At 40.3% G+C, this 20036-nt stretch overlaps 1 protein-coding gene across 1 annotated transcript in view; it reads left to right on the forward strand.

Moving 5' to 3' along the window:
* The window catches only part of Fmn2 (formin 2), a 402068-nt gene that overhangs the window by 163536 nt on the left and 218496 nt on the right, over positions 1 to 20036 (forward strand). Inside the window, exon 5 of the mRNA XM_023710382.1 lies at positions 12784 to 12871. Coding sequence (XP_023566150.1) covers positions 12784 to 12871 — 88 coding nt within the window. The remainder of the gene's footprint in view (positions 1 to 12783; positions 12872 to 20036) is intronic.

Below are 20036 nucleotides of genomic sequence, written 5' to 3' on the forward strand. Positions count from 1 at the left end.
GCTGGGGGATTGAACCGCGGTCCCTAATGCTTTGCCAAGCTTGTTCTAAGTAGGTGCCTTAGACCACTGAGCCATCTCTCCAGCCCCATTTACTGTATTTTTTTAAAATGAAAAGTGAGCTTTCAAAATTCTACCTATTAGAATATAATTTTTGATAATATAAATATTGCCACTTTTTTTCCTCTGTCAGTTTGGTATTATGTTAGACTTTGGTATTTTAATTTTTTGTTTGTTTGTTTGTTTTGCCTTTCTGGTTAAGGTCATCTTGTGTCTCCAATTCTATCCAAGAAAGAAGTTGGTAATAAGCAAGAAATTGAATTTCTAGTTCTTTTAAATTTACCCCATTGAAAAATACACAAAAAGCCAAAGTTGTTCTCTCAGCTTTTCACTGGTGGATTCCTGTGCATCGTTTTGTGTTCTGGTGTGTCCACTTTCTATGAGTTTATATGCCGGCGGCTAAAGGGGCCCAGGGCCAGGGCTGAGGAATAAGCACGCTTGGAAGGCCGAGGAGAGGGAATCTGGCCTTCCCTGTGTCTTGTTTTGTTTTCATTGTTCCATACTAACTCTCCTTGTCTTTTTCTGAGAGTCAGTGCATTTCACGTATGTCTCATATATGGAGAGGTAGGCTGTGTAATGACTCTATTCAGTTTGGCTTTATTTCATAGACCTATGGCTCCGCAGCTCTTTAGCAGTTTGCCTTTTTTTTAAAAAAAAAAAATACATTTACTTATTTTGTTTGAGGATTGAAATCCAGGGTCTCACATATTCTAGGGAAGTGCTTTGTGACCAGGCCGGGATTCCAACCCTAGCAGCTTGCCTTCCAAGACTTAAACCCAGTGTGGCTGACTTCTATAGCGAAGATGGACGTCATCCTTTCTATTGTCTTTGCTTTTTCTTTTTGAGACAGGGTCTCACTAGTTCAGGCTAGCCTTGAACTCATTATGTCATCCAGGCTGGCCTGGAACGCACAGTGATTCTCTTGTCTCAGCCTCCTGAGTGCTGGGATTACAGGTGTGTGTGTGATATCGCCATGCCCTGCATTCATTCTTTCTGTTTGAATACACCTTTCTCAAAACGCATAGATCACATACGTCTTCGTTTTCTAAATCACTTTTGTGTAACGTATATTTGTGTTGTTTTAAATGTCTTATGTATAACTTAGCTGCTAATTTAGCAGTGATTTGTAATGTTCTATTGAGTGCCACAAGATGACAGAGAGAGGTTATTATTAAGAAATAGTGCTGGACCAGATGGATAGTAATTGTTGGTCGATGAAGAGATGTACGATACTACTGAATTATTTACACACCCTTGAAGTTCTTGCTTCCAGTTGACTTGGGACCCAGGAGACCAGTATTAGGATTAGGGACCAAAGAAGCATAAAGGCTGGAACTACAGAGATGATGCCAGGAGAGGTTGAAACACTGAACTCATCCATTTGAGGAACAGCGCCCAGATTCTATAACCAAAGACAGCTTTCTAAACTGAAGTCTCAAATATCCATCAGGAAAATAGAGGTGGAAACGACAGGGAAGGCAGGAGCCCAGTGGCTCTCAGAGCCAGCACAGTGGCTTTTCGTGGTAACCTTTCCAAATTCTACAGCTGTCCATTTTCTTCTGAGGCTGACGCAGGCTCAAACACAGGGCGGGCAATGCAGGGAGGTTGTGCTCGCCTCTGCCACTGCCTCACACCTGTGCCAAAAGACAGGTCTAAGACTAAATTAAGAAGCAGTTAAAAACGGCCAGCCAGATAGCTTAGTGTATTAAAGCTCCTGCTTAGGCAGACACAGGGGCTGGGGGTTTGATTCCCAGCCTGCTGTGCTGGCCCTGCCCCTCGGGCACACTGAGTCAGCAATTGAGATTGGGCATGGTGGTGCATGCCTGTAATCCCAGCATCTGGGAGGCTGAAAACAGGAGAAGCACTATGAGTCAATCTGTGTAGTAAGACCCTGTAGACCCTGTACTAAATACATAAAAAAAAAAAAGCAGGTAAATAATGCCTGGCTAGATTGTGCTTTATTTTCAAGGTTGACTTCTTGAGTCTTACTCAGGAAGCGATGTCAAATGTCTTCTCGCTCATTACTAGGCTGTGCCTGTTTTGTTTCTGAGTCTGTGTAGGCTGCCCGAGTAGAGAGGCTGTCTGGTGCCAACGAGATAGTCTGGAGATACCACTCCTGGGTATGGTCAGTGTCAGTGTGTTCTGTGGCCTGCTGTGCCTTGGAATGCTGCTGGACGCCTGTGAGGTTGGCCACCCTGCCTTGAGGCTTAAGGTTAATCTGAGCAAGAGAAGATGGTCCTATAAATAAGACTGCAGTCCTCCTTGCTTGTGGGTGTGGACGAAGGAAACTCTGATCACCTCTTGCTCTGCACAATCCCATGCAAGCATTCTTCACTTCTGAGTATAGACTAGCTAAAATTGGGGATGTCTGTTTTTTCATGAACTGCTTTCAGTCAGGTTAGAAAAGGTTCTGGATTCCTATTGGGTCAAAAATCAAGAGATTAATTTAGTTTTTCAAAATAAGACATTTGGCTCCCAATGAGAATTATAGGGTGACAAACAGAATGTCTAAGGAGTTCTTAGATGAGTAACCATTTATAAATCTTCAGTAGGTTGGAAATTAGCCAATGTGTAAGTTATTTGCTCTCTTAAGTCTGAGTGTTTATTCCTTATAGCTTTGTTACAGTGTTGCACTTGTTGGAATAAACTAAATATAGTAGTAATAATCTTGCATTTGCTAGATGTTTTATACTTTATACCTATTTGGCATGTTGTCATAAATGTTAATCTCCAACTATGGGACTATTGCCTATGGATTATGAATTGCATTCTCCAGATAGCAAAACTGAGATCCACAGGCGAGGAACTTGTCTAAAGGTACATGGCTGCTAATGTAGGCAAAGACCTGACCTGCTGTCACAGAGCTCTTATCTCTACACAGGTCAAATCACTGGATATCTTGAAGTTGGAAACTGGTCTCTCTGAATTTCCTCCCATTCCTGAGCCTCTCACCCAGCTTGGCGTTGCTGTTTCATATTTGCTCACATATCTTCTTTGCGTGTTTCTCCATAGAATGCTCTTGGCTGCTTTGTGCATCTGTCCCTGTTTGAGAGCGTTGAATACCGCGTGCTCACATATCTGTGTGAGAAACAGCTGGTTTTACCTTGGCTCCTTCTCCTCTGGAATTCACCTTTCCCTAGCTGACTGTTCTTATGTTCGTCTGCTTAGAAAAGAATTTGCCAGATTGGGTCTGGCCACTTTTTCCTTTAATCTGATATCCAGTTTCCAGCAATTCCATGACACATCATTTTAGAAGAAAGTAATATGGTTCTCTAGCTAGGAATTGGGAAACAAGACTCTTGTTGGGACTCTGCATTAGATGGTGAGCAAATTATTTAGTTTTGCTCCTTAATCCATGATTCACTAGATTGTAAGGAGTTGCAAGAAACTTTAGAGTATCTACACTAGATATTTAATGTGGAGGTCTTTGATGAATCATCTTAGTTATCTACTATTCCAAACGTTTAACATAGAATACATTGTTTTTTTTTTATTTACAGCTCTATAAATTAATGACAAACATTGTTGGTTAGGCAAGTAATTACTTAAATGTGGTTTTAGTTAATAAATATAGCTTATTTCATCTTTTTACTGTGTCTTGATGTGATTCTAATGCAAGTTTTTATTAGCTCATAGTTCTTGACTTTAGTAGAATCATAGCTCAACCATTATTTGAATATTTCCTTTTCAGTACTTCCAAAATCTGCATCAGCATTAGCTATGGCATTTAAGTGGATTTTTTCAAAGGTTCTACACAAAAGCATGCATGCACACACACACATGCACACAGATTTTTTAGAGATTTTCTACTTTATCTAAGTAGCTACCTAGTGGCTGAGTTCTAGTGCAGTGGTAGAGTGCTTGCTTAGAGTACATGATGCCCTGTTTTTGATCTCCAACACTGCAAGAATAAAAAAGGAAGAACATAATGCACTACTAACAAAACAATGAAGCTTAGAGATTCTGAGCTCTAGCCAAGAGTGGGAATCATTTTTCTGATTGGAGGGAGGCTTGTACGATGAGAATAGTTTAAATAAGTTTTACTTATTCAGCAGACATTGAATTCCACTTGTTCTGATGCAAGTGGAATGCAATTATATAGTCTTTTTCTAGAGGTGCATATATTTTAATGAGAATAGCTTCAATCATTACCACATGGGTATATCATAGTAGGAGAACATACAGTTTTGAGGGTAAAGAAGATGCTCCTATGCAAGGTCCTGGGAGGTCATCAATTTCAGGAAAAAATTTGTTGAGATTTGAGACTTCAGTATTTCTGTCCAGGGAGTAGATAGAGTTTGCTCCTTTGGCAGTGGAAAGTACAGCAGAATTAAAAGCGAGCATTAGACTTCTTTTATAGTGACAGCACAAAGGCTGACAGCTGGCCGGGGACCCTCGCGGAAAAAGCCAGTTGGTCTGCATCTCTGAGAAGAGATGGTAAGAACTTCGCCTGGGAGGTGAGAGGGAGGACCAAAAGGTAATGGCTAATCCTCAGCAAAGTTGGTGTGTGGCCAGATGTGGGAGATGAGGAAGAAAGAGCCAGAGGTTCCCGGATGTGGGAGATGAGGAAGAATGAGCCAGAGGTTCCCGGATGCGGGAGATGAATGAGCCAGAGGTTCCCATCCTGATGCCTGGGGAAGTGGAATCACTGAAATGTGGGGATTGTGAAACAAATTTGTTTGGAGAGGATGATGAGTTTCTTTGTCATGGTGGACATCTGAGCATTTGACCTACTCTTTAGCACAGTGCCTGCTGCTGATTGGATGTGCTCGGTGGAGTGTTGGTGTGGCTGTTTCTGTTAATTAAAAGTGGGTAGAGACCTGAAACAGTAGCTCTGAAGAGTGAGGGTGGTGTGAGATTTAAGCAGGCAAAGTCATTGCCTAAGGCTGTGGATGTACTCAGTAGAATGTTTTCGTTTTGTTTTGTTTTTTAGTTTATATTTTCTTTTTTTCTCTTTATTATTTTTTAATAGTTAAGTTTATGAGTACAATTTGGATGTGCATAATGATCACATTCATCATAGGGAATCTGTATCTATACATGACATGTCTTAGTTCCTCTCCCCTCACTTCCCTCTCCTCTCTTCAATCCCTCTTCCCCTCTTATTTACAAAGCTTTATTTCTACTTTATTCTTTTTTCCCCTTATTTCTTTATTTCCTTTCTGCCTCCCATTTCCCTTTTCTTTTGAACAATTTTTTCTGTTTCACAATATTTGTTATACGTTTTGGTTCTTATTTATAATTTTTGTTTCTCACACCAGAGAGACAATGCAATATTTATACATATGTGACTGATTTATTTCACTGAAAATAGAGTCTCAAGGTACATCCCTTTAACTGTGTGTCTCAGGATTATCCTTCTTTATGGCTGAGTAGTGCTCCATTGTATACAAAAGCCATATCTTCTGTATCCATTCATCAGTTGATGGAGATTTAGGCTGTGTCCAAGATTTAGCTATTACAAACTGTGCTGCTATAAGCATGGTTGTGGTACCTTGCTGTGGTATGATGCTTTTAATTCTTTCCTTTTTTCCCATAATTTTATTGAGAAATAGCAATGAGACAGTTTCAAACCAAATTGGTAGGACAGTTTCAAAAATCAGTAGAATGTTAAGAGAAGCAATGAAAAAGACCCGGAGAAAGCTCTGGTGGGGAGCACACGTAGGCTAGGTGGTAGGAAGGACAAGTGAGAAAAATTAGTCTAGGGACGAACTGAAAATATTTGCAGAAGTAACGAGCTAAAGATTTGAAAAAATATATATTTTTGCCAAAGCTGAATAAAAATATACATGAAATGACATGGTTGAAAGGAGGAAAAGTTAGGAGGTACAAAAAAACAAAAAGATGGAGAGCTCAGAGTATGAGGAGAGAGAAAAGACAGCTGAACATGTCAAAAGTTTCAGCTCAGGTGTGTGGCGTGCTGACATCAGGTTCTATCCAGAGCATCAGATCTGAGGAATACATTCTGTTACAGGAGGAAAATTTAGTAGAGGTTTCATTAAGGATAGGAAAATACCTGATGAGTAGTGGTTGTCCTTGACCAATGATGTCATGATGGAATATTTACTTTCTCCTCTTTCTGTGCTGAAATGGAGGCTAACATGGTTGAATCTAGTTTCTATAAATGGTGAAAAAATTATTGTAATTAGTACAAATAGCTTCAGTTAGGTTGGTTTTGTAATCAGCAAGTAATGTGCACCGTATCTGATTAATAGGAACGCTCAAACCTCGTCTGGAGGGCAAGGGCTTTACATTTGTAGTGGTTTTATTCTCTGGAGCACTATAGTCTGATGGAAAGGAGGTTCTCCCTTGGCAACTCCCTTGACATCTGTATCGCATTGTCCTTCCAAGTACCCTTCTGACTCACTGCTGCTTGTGCTGTCTAATGGGGAAAAACTAGCATATAGTGTTTTGGGTTTTTTTACTGAGTCAGAAGATTTGTGGATAGGGAGAACTATTCAACAGCCAAGGAATCTTTGACGCAGACACCATCTTTATCTTCTTTTGTTTGAGTAGTTATTTATTTATTTATTTATTTATTTATTTATTTTGCAGAACTAGGGGTTGAACTTGGGCCTTTGCGCTTGCCAGGCAAGCGCTTATTCTACTGAGCTATCTCCCTGGCCTCTGAGTTGTATTTTAATATTCAAAAGAAAACCTGAAATCTAGGCTGAGGCTAAAAGAGTTTAGTTTTTCATTTCAGTTCTTAGACTTTTATTTTTGAGATGGGGAATACTGAGTTGCCTAGGCTAACCTTGAACTTGTGATCCTCCTGTCTCGCCCTCTCCAGTAGCATGTGCTACCATACCTAATCTGTTAGATCTTCTTGGTTCAGCGCTACCATATAGAAATAGAATTTAAGGCCTGTGTGCACTTTAAAAATTTTAAAGTGTGAGCTGTATATACAATTTTAATATTTTCTAGTAGCCACACTTTTGAAAAGTATGGAGGAACTCATGAAATTAATATTAAGACATTACATGCAATGCAGAGTATCCAGAATGTTGTCGTTTGAACTTGTAATCAGTGTAGAAAATTAATGAGGTATTTGGCATCCTCTTAAATACAACCAGAATCTTTGAAGTCTGTGTTTATTTCAAGGGCCCAATTAGCTACATGTGGCTGGTTCTTTGTTGGATGGCTCAGTTCTAGGAAACTGAAGAGGAGTCTTGTCCTCTTTTCATTTAAGTGCTGAGATTCGTCTTCTGCTTACAGGTCTGCCACTAAGGAGTTCTTCATATTTTTATTGTACATTATGTGAGGCACTGCTCCCAAGGGCTTCTGTGGAGTGTTAGTATTGTTTTAATTTTTTGATCACTGTTGGGAGGTGCAGTGAGGGAGTGGGAAATAAGGGTCTTTTTCTTTTCTCTATAGTACTTTGCTCTCAGTATCCCCTGGCACTTCTTGACTGTATTTTAGGTTACTGAGTTCAGAGCATACCTCTGAGAAGTTCAGGGGGAGGGCACATGGTGAGCACGTGTGGAGCCCTCAGTTTAAGCCTCAGTGCCAGTGAATAAAAAAATAGATAAAGAAATTACTGTTGGGCAGTTGTGCGAAGAGCAAAGTGAAGGTAAATTTTCTTATCTTTTATGCTTTCTTTCAGAGATGCAGTGCTTGCTTTGGGTTCCTCACTATTTTTTTTTTCCTGACTCATTTAAAGGGGTGTCTGTGAATCTGGGACTTGTGGGCTGCTGTGGGACTCAGGTGGCGAAGCAGAGTGAGCTTTCCTAGAGGGAGCTCTGAGGCGATGCAGCTCACCAGCAGTTCTTCTTGCCTTACTCTGAAGTTGTTGGAGAAGCCTGGGAATCATGAGTGGCTTGGGGGGGAAGACATCCGTAATTGTTCAGGCCCTGCTTCCTGGACACTTTCCTTGGTGCCTGAGGAAGTGTGTGGCCAGACTCCACCAGCAAAGAGCTTTTTAAAGAAGGCCCGCTCTCCATCTCCTTTTGATAGTGTCATACAGTAATATCCAAAGTAATATATACTATATGCATCTATATAATATGCATATATTACATCCTATCAAGTAATATATAATACACTATGTATAGTGTATTATATAATGTAAATTACTAGAAAAACAATATGAAGAATAAAACCTCCAAAACAAAAACTTACAAGTCTAGATTGAGTGGTCAAAACACTACTCTACCGGGTTATCAGGTTCTAGCATTTGCTCAGTTTCTGTTCCCATTTGTCCTATTGTGGACGAGTGGCAGGGCTGGTGGACTGGTGGCAGCCCACCATCCATGTTCTGAGTAGATGATCCTGATGTTCAGCTGCATCCTTCTCCCTGTGGGTTACTCTGTGACACGTCCCCTGCATTTTACGGCTCACGACACAGTATCAAAGAGGCTTGGGTATACATGGATGTCAGGTGCAGGAGCTAGATGTCATAAGAGATGGGTAACTTCCACACAGAGTCTCTAGGACGAGGGAAAGAGGGCTGGCTGGCTCTGCCTTTGCTCTGCGCACTGTGTACGTTACAGCCTGAGCCACGGGGCGATGTGGCTTTGTTCGAACACACCTGTGCCTCTGCTGCCTCCCTCTGTCAGGCTAGAAGAGCCTTGAGGAAGAGAGAAGTGGAGAGAAAGCCTCTCTTCATCACTTTACCATGCATTTTCACAAAATAGCAGTTGTGAAAATTCAAGGCTAGGAAAATTCGAGTTGGTGGACTTTAGATGGTTTTAGTATTTCCTGAAAGCAATACGCTTTGGGATACTTGTTACTTAACTGCTGAGACTGTTATTAGAAATGTCCTATACAGTCAGCTACATAACAAGGATTTATCACAGCACCCCCAAAAATTAATGTTAAATGATCTCAAAAATACTTGTGCATATATTCCTGTTATTCTTGCTGCTTCAATCATTGTTCTTCAGTCATAACTTAGTGGTACTGGCTTTGTATATAAATTAAGTGAAATTTAAAAAGATACAGGTGGTGAAAGTAGACTGAGGTTATCTTGGTAGGACAGCAATCACTCATACCAAAAATCAGTCGGTGCTAGTTTTAAACATATTTGTAGCTCCCAAACCAAATGATGTTAACTATTTTAAGGTCCTGAAAGTTGTGACTGGGGCCGAAAGCATGAACGTCTTGGTTTTGTTCTTTTCCATGGCCAATTATTATACCTGGTCCGAGGAAATGTCTCACTGGTCATGAAAAGAACTTAGAGAAGTCACTTCTAACCACTGAAAACCTCCTCTGAGCCAAGCAGAACCTGATTTATTTTTTAAGGAATTACATGAGAGGAAGAAAAGAGTGTTCATACTTTGAAGGATTAAATGTGGCCATGAATGGGTCAGTTTTCTTTCTCAGTGCAATCTCAAAGGATTGAGCAAATCCATTAAAGGTAAAAGCTTCCGAACATGTTCTTCTCTTATTTAAATTTGTTACTTCTGTATTTTCTGTTTTTTTGGCTAAGCAACCTGATATCTAAGTTTGGAAGACTCTATTCTGTCTTCTCCATTGTATCTGTGCTAACTGGTGCAACATCACACCGACTACCTACTGCAACTCCTTAAATTTGATGCCTTATTTTTTGGGGTGACACGTCTGAGGCTTTAGAGCACTGGAACAGCTTTTCCCAAATGCATTAGGAAGGAAGTTGGAGAGTCATGGCACCCTACGTTCTGGGCGGTTGAGCCCTGGGAGCTTGTTAGACACAAAATCTTAGCTCCATGTAGTATTTGTGTTTCTAAAAGATCCCAGGTAATTCAGTACAAGTAGTTTGAACAATCCTGCTTTACTTTGCGGCATTCATGTTTGTAAACCTTGCACATTCGTGCCTCCCAGGGAAGTCTATGGCCACCTCCTTAAGAGAATTCACAGAACCTGATGTGATTTTAGGAAGATTTAACATATTTTTTTTCCCTGATTATAGTCTAGTCCTGTAGATTTCAAATTCACTAATTCTGTATTTTCTGCTTTTTTTTTGGCCAAGCAACTTGATATCTAATTTTAGAAGAGTCTATTCTTTCTTCTCTATTGTATCTGTGCTAACTGGAGTTTTCAAATGTTCTAGTTTCATAGCTTCCAGTTGTTATCCAGGGCAATGGGCAAAAGCCTCTTTGTACAAAGGTTGCCTACCCCAGGGCGGGTGTAGCACAGCCATAATCCCAGCATTGGATCATGAATTAATTAGAAATTCTAGAAGCTTTCCCCAATGACTTCATGAGGCTTTGGAGAGACAACTAGACACAAATCATAACATGTCCCACCAATAAAGTAACTAAGGACAAAGTTCTTATATCTAGGACATGTAAAGAATTGAATAAAACCAACCCTTCCAAATTTAAAGACCCAACTCAAACAAACAAACAAACAAAAACCCATCTGAGATGAACTTATGATACTTGGATATAAGTTTGGAGAATGAACAAGGAGGGATAAAACTGGGTCAGTACTTCTAGAACTACATCACGGGCTTTTTACGTGCAAACTGAAGTCTACTACTTGCATATTTGTTGATGCAAAGTCTTTTTTTTTTAAATATTTATTTTTATTTATTACATTTATTTATTGTGTGTGTGTGGCCAGCTCAGCCCACCAGGGGGCGGGGCGGGCTGGCATGTGGTGCTGGGGATCGAACCGCGGTCCCTGTGCTTCGCCAAGCTTGTTTCAAGTAGGTGCTTTAGACCACTGAGCCATCTCTCCAGCCCAATGCAAAGTCTTGAGAATCAGGCCCGAGAACTTGGATCATTAAAGATTTTTTGGATGGTGATGACAAGAGTCCTCTAGACCAGCGAACACAGTTTTGAGAATCTCCAGACTAGATTTTTAGGAAATGGATTAGAAATCTTTTGCATTTATCTATGCAGTTATATCATGTAGAATTAAACTCTGATGAGAGAGGAGGAGGAGGAGGAGGGATGGATTTTTAAAGATACATATGAGTTATCACTGACCTCATATCCTAAGAGTATGCAGTGAAGGGGACACAAGTCTAGATTGAGTTCTAGGTTTTTGGCTTTGCTGTGTAGATGGAGGGTGGTAGTTCCTTTACCTCAACATGTGGAATAAAAAAGGAGAAGCCAGCTGGATGTTTTCAGGTGGGACTGATAAGAGTTTGGTTTTAGACACATCAAATAAAGACTGATGTGGGTAATTTAAGTGGAGATAGCTTTTAGGAGAGTAAGAGACTGCTGAGTTGAAGATGCAAGCATATGTATCTGTATTGGAGAAATTATAGATTATAAAGAGAGCAAGGTGCAGGAAATAGGACTCTGGGACATGCTAATATAAGGTGAACGGAGAATATTTCGCTTTCCAAAGGACCGAGAAGCACTGGCAGGGGCTCTGGAGAGTTTCTAGGAGAGTGTGGCTAGCCTGTCAGCACTCCAGGAAGTCAGATGATGTATGTGCTCAAATGTGCTCATTGCATTTTGGACCAAAAAAAAAAAAGATAGGAAACATAGTAAAAGCAGTTTTGTCAAGCAGCACAGATGGGGCCCAGATTGCATTTATCTGAAGCTAGAAATGCCATCTTTCAGGACAGTATGTAAGCCTTCTGAGTTCGTGGTTTTAGATTCCTGTTTTTTTCACTTCTAAACAAGACAATGCTAGTGTTAGAAATGTGTCTCTAACTGGTGCATAGTCAAATTGTAAGCCAAATTTTCTCAGTAAGAGTAAAATGTTTAGGGAGAAAATTTAGAACCAAATTTATTACATAATTTCCCCCCTGTTGACTTAGCAGCACCTCTTCTGAGGTATTGTCCTTTACCCCTGGAAACTTTCAGAAACAGCGGGGCAGGTTTTGTGATTGGTCCTTCTGAAAGTCTTTTGTTTTATTCCCCATTCCTGCTGGGGACTCAGAATGCTATTATTGCTATTAAGCATATTATTTTACCCTGTGACTTTGTGTGACAGCTGGGTATGATTATTTTTTTAGTGTCCCGGTTGATCCAGCTTAAACCAAAAAAGGAAGACAAGGTCAACAAAGGTGATGGTTGTTACAGCAACTGTCACTTCTGGTAATTTGACCATCACCACTTTTCTTTCCTTTTCCTCCAATGTTTTTCTAAATAGATTTAAAACAAAACAGAGAGAGTAAATAGAAGTTGTTGTCCCTCAAAGATCAGGACCTGGGACAAGAGTTCCATAAACAAGATTTATTGGTGGTGTTGGTGTCTGGAGAACGTGGTCTAAATGTAACTTTTTTCTATGGCAGTGCACCCAGCTGGGTCCCGAGAAACCTCCTGGGGTGTGTGCGCTGGCTTCTGAAGATTCTCTGGACAGCCAGACTTGAGACTGAGCTGATGCAGTCCTTGCAGTTTGACAGTTGTGTTCTTCTATTAATTAACTGGAAAGTTCTCTACCCAATGTGGGTCAAGTGCAGAGCAAGAGGGACTGCTAGTAAAATAGTGAGACTTCGAAATGACCCAAAGAAAAGCACATTTTCTCCTTTATGGTATAAATGATCAAACATGTAATTGTTATTTCACAGAGCCCAGACTCACTTCCTAGCCTGTTAGAAATTTTACTGGTTGACAGATAAGACTCTTATAAGACTGATAAAACACATGACTGGGAGATTGATGGTGAATACTGGGAGAAAGGTGGTAGACCTTTAAGATTGTTTTAGATGATCGAAAGCTCTTTTTAAACATTACAAAAAGTAATAACATAGGTATTTCCTCTTACATTTTTACTGTAGAATTTTAAAAAATCTTATGTATTTTGGATTTGAAGTTAACATTTCCCCTTTTTTTATTTCTGGAGCAGGTTGTCAAGTTATTAAGCAACAAAAGATCACAAGCAGTTGGAATATTAATGTCTAGTCTTCACTTAGATATGAAAGACATACAACATGGTAAGTAGAAAATAAAAGTTCACCTTTTGAATGTTAAAATTTGTACAAAAGGGCATTATGTTTGCATTTCAAACTTACCTGTGTATACTGAGATTAGTATATTTTCCATGTTACCGAATTTTCTTCTGCCCTTGTGTCTAAAAGGATACTATTGATTTGACTTTTCTTTTGTAATGTACCTTGGTAAGGGCCTATTTTCTTTCTTTCTTTCTTTCTTTCTTTCTTTCTTTCTTTCTTTCTTTCTTTCTTTCATGTATTTAGTACAAGGTCTACAGGGTCTCACTACACAGTCGGACTCATAGTGATCCTCCTGTTTTCAGCCTCCCAAGTCCTGGGGTTACAGGCATGCGCCACCATGCCCAGTCTCATTGACTGTCTCAGCACACCCTGGAGGTGGCATAGCACACCACGCCACGCTGGGGATCAAACCACGGTCCCCGCACCTGCCTAAGCAGGCACTTTAATCTGCTGAGCTATCTGGCCAGCCCTCTTACTACTATTATACAGGGGCTCAGAATTGCAACATACGAACTATGGGGGAAACACAGATGTGCATTATTTCCATTGCAGATACATTTTATTTGCTGTGAATAAATCTTTGAATTATATATCATAAGCTATAATAATCCTAATATGCTCTGTAACTTTAAAGTGGTTTACTTATGGCCACTACACTCAAAGAGTTATTGGTAAATACCAGCATGAGCCAGACAGTGGGGTAGCTCAGCCATAGAAAGTAGTGCGATCAGATTCTTCTTGGAAGAAAAAAAAATTGATTGAGCCATGAATTTCAGGTGTTTGAGGAACTAATATAAAGAAGAGATAGTAACTTAAAGGTATTGGTTTGAGAGTTACAGTGTGAGAGTTACAGAGAAGCCTGTTTCAGTTGTTGGCTTAAGATTGTTCTTTTGGTTAGAGATCTCAAAGGTGAATAGATCACAGTATTTAGTAATGAGCTGAAAAGTCTTCGAATGGCTGAAGGACCATTTGTCTCAGATGTCTTTAGGGCATTCTTTTAGTTCTCATGTTCCAAGATACTAAAAAACTAAAGCATATTTTTATATTTAACTCTTTAGGATGGAAAACTTCTTCCAGTTACTTGGGATAATCATAGAGTACAAAGCTCTAAGTTTTTATACTATAGAGGGAAGGAGTATCTTTTTTCTACTGACCACTAAAGATGATTTTAGATTATTTTTGCTAAGTTTTACTATTGATGGTGTGGTCTGGTGAGATAGCTTAGTGGACTAAGCACATGCTTTAGGCAACTGCAGAGACGAGGGTTTGATCCCCGGCACCGCATGCCACACTGGCCCCATCCCTGGGTGTGCTGAGCCAACCACCAAGACCAGGAGTGGTGGTGCATGCCTGTAATCCCAGCACTGGGGAGGCTGAAAACAGGAGGATCATTATGAGTCCAAAGTGGGTAGTGAGGCCCTATACCAAATACATTTTTAAAAAAATTATTAATGGTATTTTTATACATGGGTGCACTACCATTATGAGCTTTCATAATTTCTTTTACCTGTTTTTTTTAACTTATATTTTTAAATAGGCTTATGCATTTTGGACTAGGGAGGTTTCTAACATTTTCTAAGTAGATTTAGTATCAAGATTTTAATACTTGGAATTCTACCCTACAATTGACATAGAAATTCATATGCTCTTTCCTCTCATATCTGTGTAGAGAAATACTGCTCAAAGGTGCATAGTGGAATTAAATTTATGTTCTGAATGTCCCTTAAGATGCCTAAAGCCTTAGAATAGATTTAAAGCAGATTGAATTATCCGATGGAATGCCAGTCTACCTATTAAAGAAATATGGTTTCAAGTATAATACAGACCTTATAAATCATGAAAACATTTAAGTGGCTTTCTAGCCTCCCCCTTTATGAATGTGGATTCTATTTGTTAGGCCAAAAATATTGTGTGGAATAATTCATAAATAGCACAAGACTGGTATGCCCCATCAGTTGATGAGTAACTCTTAATCACAATGTAAGTTTTTATTAAATTGTTTTGATGGTGAGGAGACTTGCTCACGCTGAAACATTTTGGGTCATCGTCATAGGAGAGAACGCCAAGGCTGGCGCCAAGAAGTACTTGGTGTTTCTAACACTGGCAGATGTAGCCTAGTTAAGTCATAGAATGAAATCTGAAAATAATGATATGGTCCTTTCCCTCAGTCAAATATTCAGCTCGGCTTGAGCTAATAATGAGAACCTTATGAACAAAGGAGTCCGCCTGACAGCTGTGTCTGTGGTACAGCCAGCGAGAGTTCATTGAAAATTTGCTTGCTTAACATGCAATGCGAACAAGAACGTGGCGTGAATGTCAGACGCTAGAGGGTCACCCAGAATTATGCATGAACTTGATCCTATTAGGATGGGAAATGATGGCCTGAGTCTCTTTGAAACTCTGTGCACTGTTTTCTACAAAGCAGCTGCCTTCCAAATCTGCAGAAGTGAGCACTTGCCATTTCTAGATGTGAAGTCCTGCTCTGTCTCGGTGTGTTGTCTGGAGCCCTGATTTCCATGTGGGGATCACTTGTGGCCTCCAGAATACCCTTGGCTTCTCGCAGGCTGTGCCCCCGTGCAGAAACCCACAGAAGCATAAACACCATTGATCTGGGCTGTGGGAGCAGCTACAGAATCCACCCAGGCCTCCAGTGTCATTTTATAGAAGAACAAACCAGTGGTCCAGTATTTCTCTCAACATCATGCCTGTCATGAACAGAACAGACTGAACTTGCGTGGGGGCCTCCTCGTCAAGTGGACCTGTTCAGTGTGCCATCTCCTCAAGGGCCTGCTTTTCCTGTGACCGCTACTACTATCTCTAAAACCACATTGTTCTACTCAGTTCTTCCAGCAATAGCATGCCACAGTTTCACCCTGCCCACTGGATCGTTGATGGGCCCAGCAGGGGTCCACTAAGGTACATTCCCCGCCATATTCTAGCAGTTTCTACCTCACTGTAACGGTTACACACACAAAGTTAATTATCCAGAAGGTGCCTCTCATATTTGCTGCATGTATTTTCTTTTTCTTTTTCTTTTTTTTTAATTCTTCCTGGAAAAACCTCCAGAAAAGCCTACAGTTGATTTTACAATACCTTTTAGAGTGATAAGTGGATAAGCCTTGAGTTTTAGGCGTCAAAGGTTCAACTCTTTTGCACTTCTCAAGTGAAGAATGTAGCTTAAACCTCGTTTAAAATGGCTTCCAGAAGGAACTTGGCTTTTCTTGGTGCTGGGACCTGGAGGCTATGTAGGTTGAAGGTCACCTTAAGCCAGTCTCCGAGGATTCTTCAGGAGATACTAAATGCTCCTCAGCTGCATGGATTAGCTTCCAGGAATCTGGAGTTTTCATATTTCACCCATGGTCCCGCTAGACTGCTGATAGGAAGTTCAGATTTGCAAAAAGCCTGTGGACAAAAGCATGACAAGCTAGATCACTTCTCCCAGTTCTCTTCTTTCCTTTTATGGGGCATGATGATCGCTTACTATTTTGTCATCTCTTTGGTGTCTTTATGATAATTTATAAATATATCTTATCCAGCATTTTTAGTTGTTACAAGTGGAAGGATGGATTCAGTGATAGAGTGCACTCCTTGAAGAAACTTTTTATGTGTGTGTCCTACAGCTTTGTAATGGTAGTTTAGTTTTGGGAAATGGATTGGAATTTTTATGCAGAATCCAACCCACATTTCAGAGATCAATGTCATACAGCTCATGGGTCTATTTATTTATTTATTTATTTATTTCAGGTAATTGGGGCTGCTAAAGAATTTTAAATTCTGTAAGGTTCAGTTTTTATTCCTTACACTGAGTGTCCATATTTTATCCCGAATGGGATACTTTGATGCTAGTAGCAATAAGGAAATGAGAGATTTCACAGGTACCTCAGTATGGATGGTCACTAGCCTACCAGATCAAACTGAAGCAAGTTTCAGATCTAATCCTTGCTCATAACATTTATATCTACTAAACAGATATTTATTGATCGCTAAGAATGAAGCTGTTCGAAAAGGCTACTTTGTAAAGTTGAGGTTCTTGGCCCTCTGTCTTTACGGGTACTCACAACTACAACTTTATCTGAAAGCTTTGCTCCAGAAAGATACACACACATCACTGAGGTGGGAATTTTTTATATATATATATATAGTTTGTAGAATGCATACAGAAATCCAACTCAACCTGTGTGTGGATACAACACTGTTTAGGTCCTAAGCCTTAGCAGCTTCCTGATGATCCAAGCTGTAACCTTTACTAGATTAATCTAATCTAATCTAATCTAATCTAATCTAATCTCTACCAATTCTTATGACTATGTAAAGAACGCATGGATGAAATACCTTTCAGAGATCTCCTTGCAGTCAGGGCTTATAAAGGAAACACTTTAATACAGGACACATAATTTATAGGATCATTTTATAGTCATCACCTGCAAGAGTCAGGTACAAAGAGTACAGGAAATCTGTCCACACTCTAAAGACCCGAAGAATCCAGCTGAGTCCTGGAACCCATGGCAGTGTCCTGCATGAGTCCAGCTGAAGACCTAGAGCCCACCACAATGTCTCATGCAGGCCCATTTCAAGGATCTGCACTAAGAAGGACCAAAGATCAGTTGTGAAAGCTAGAAAGTCTGTGCCAGTGGAATGAAGGATCTGTGTTGGCAGGCTGAGGGATCTGAACTGGAGCCAGGAAGCAAGGGCCAGAGCTCCCCCAAAGTGAACCACAGCCATCTTCAACAGTGAGGTCCCAAGCTCCACCCTCTATTGTCTTACTCTTTTCCAAAGGAGGTTAGAACTAGAATCCTGATAATTGTCTAGGAAGGAATTATTTAAGACAACAGATATTAAAATGAGAATTGCTGACTATAAGCAGGATATATATTCTAAGATCATTCACAAACCGATCATTTCATTAAGATACAGTGAAGTGAAATTAACTATTGGTTTGAATTTTACTTGCTTCTTTCTCCCCTTTTCCTTCTATCACTACTACTGATCATTGTGTAAAATAGTGCAGAGAAGGAGAGATAATTACCGTTTTATAGTGAAAGGCATTGAGGGTGTGAGGTTAATCGGCCTAGGAGATTAGCTTAGTAGGGCGAGAACAGGCGATCAGTTCCTTGGACTCCTGGTCCAGCTCCTTGCGCTTTGTGCTTTACATTAGCTTGTTAAGACAAGGGCATGTGCTAGCTAATAAAATGAGAATATGCAAAAACACGATTGGTAAAATGATGTGATACTTTTGGTCAGCATTTGTTTTGTGTTTTGGAGTTATTAAAACATTAGGAAATATACATTTAGGAAATGCCATTTATGTTAGTCAAACTGTCTCGATAATTTATTAACAGTTAGAGAAAAGAAGTTGTGGATTGTTCTCATGTATGTGAATTAAATAAGGGAAAAGTTTTAAGAAAATTATAAATGAAGTTACTTGTTCGGAACCAAGCAAAAGCTACTGAAATATTGACAGAAAAAGCAACCTGGACTAAGTTTACCAATGAACAAAGGCAAGTTGTGAGTACATGGAAAATGGATACAAAATAAACTATTTTCTGGGTCAGCAGTTGCTCAGAGAGCTGATAGGAAATGAAAAGATTTCCATTATATAGAGCTCAGTGATTCTGCTTTCAGCTTTTGTTCTTTTAGCATGTTCTTGTGTTTGGCACTGAGTCTTTTTTAATATTTTGAGACAGTGTCTCCCTACATTGCCCAATTGGATGTGAATTTTCAATCTTTCTGCGCTAGCCTTCCAGAGCACTGGGATTACAGCTGTACATCACTGTGTCAAGCACTTAGCATGCTAGTTTTTGTTTGTGTTCCTCTAGTGTCCCTGGGTTTTCCTTCTGCTTTCCAGTGGAGTGTAGCAACAATTCAGAGAGCAGCTTTGGGGCCCCAGCTGCTTGGATTTTGTTTCATAACTAATTGATTTGTTAAATTCATATGTTAACACCTAACTCCCAATGCAGTGGCCTTTCAAGGCAGAGCCTTGGGAAATAATTAGGTTTACGTGAATTCATGGGCGAAGGGGCTCCTGAGATAGAATTACTGCCCTTCTAAGAATTAGAGAGGCCAGAACCTTTCCCTGCCCCCGCCCCGTCTCTCCCTGTTCCCGCCCCATCATGTGATGCAGTGGTAGTGAACTTAGGGCATGTGGGTGCAGCAGGCTGTATCACAAAATCTCTGAAAGGTCCACCATCACTGAGTGCTGGGTGACACAGCTATAGTGTGGCCATGTACAAGCAGAAGAGCACCTGCACTAGGGATTCAGTCTGCCGGCACCTTGGTCAGACCTCCAAGCCCTCTGAACTGCTGTTGCTTAAGCCCTCTAGTTTTAGTTCTGGCAACCTGCTCTGACAGAGCCACAGGAACCCCGGTTCTGCTGGTGGCTGGTTTACTGAGGAAACCTGGACAGATACCTGGATATGTCTTTTTTTCACTTTCTTCTTCAGCAAAGGGCTGTTCAATGAGATCTTAATTTTAAGTACACAAGACCCCCTGTATTATGCATTATATCTTAGCTGTCCTTTTTTTTCCCTTGACTTTTTAAGGAAATGAGCCAAATCTGTAGACTTTAGAGTTCTTTGAAACATCTAACAAGAGTGACGAGAGAGAGAGAGAGAGAGAGAGAGAGAGAGAGAGAGAGAGAGAGAGCGAGCACCAACCCTAGGAGTTGTTTTGTTTTGTTTTGTTTTCTTGATCACCTTGAATATGTTTGACTGAAAGCAATTGCTGGGAAACAAAAGAGGGGATAGAATGCAGGAGCTATCCTTTCTGAGGGAGCTGGGCATGATATTGGAGGGGAGAATGGAGTTTTAGTACAAGGGGAGGATATCTGAGTCATATAGTTTGGGTTTTCAGCCAGTGTTACTGAAACGCGGAGTATCCTCCGCCCATTTCTGCTTTCTGAATGAAGAGAAATATAAGAATTATGTATATTAGCAGCTCTTAAAAGTTGAATATGGCCACCGCCTTGAACTATATTCTGTCTGTAAGGAGAACAAATTGGTTCAGAAACTTGAAAGGCTGACATCTCCGTGTTGGTGTGGTTTCTTAAACATCGCGCTATTTGAGTAAGCAGCACTCTGGATGTAGCCCTGTGGACTCTGAGAGGCAAACAAGAGAAGATTGTGACAGGGCATGGCTTTATCAGGGAAGG

This window comes from Octodon degus, unplaced genomic scaffold (assembly GCF_000260255.1).
Source record: "Octodon degus isolate 3935 unplaced genomic scaffold, OctDeg1.0 scaffold00017, whole genome shotgun sequence".
Taxonomy (NCBI): domain Eukaryota; kingdom Metazoa; phylum Chordata; class Mammalia; order Rodentia; family Octodontidae; genus Octodon; species Octodon degus.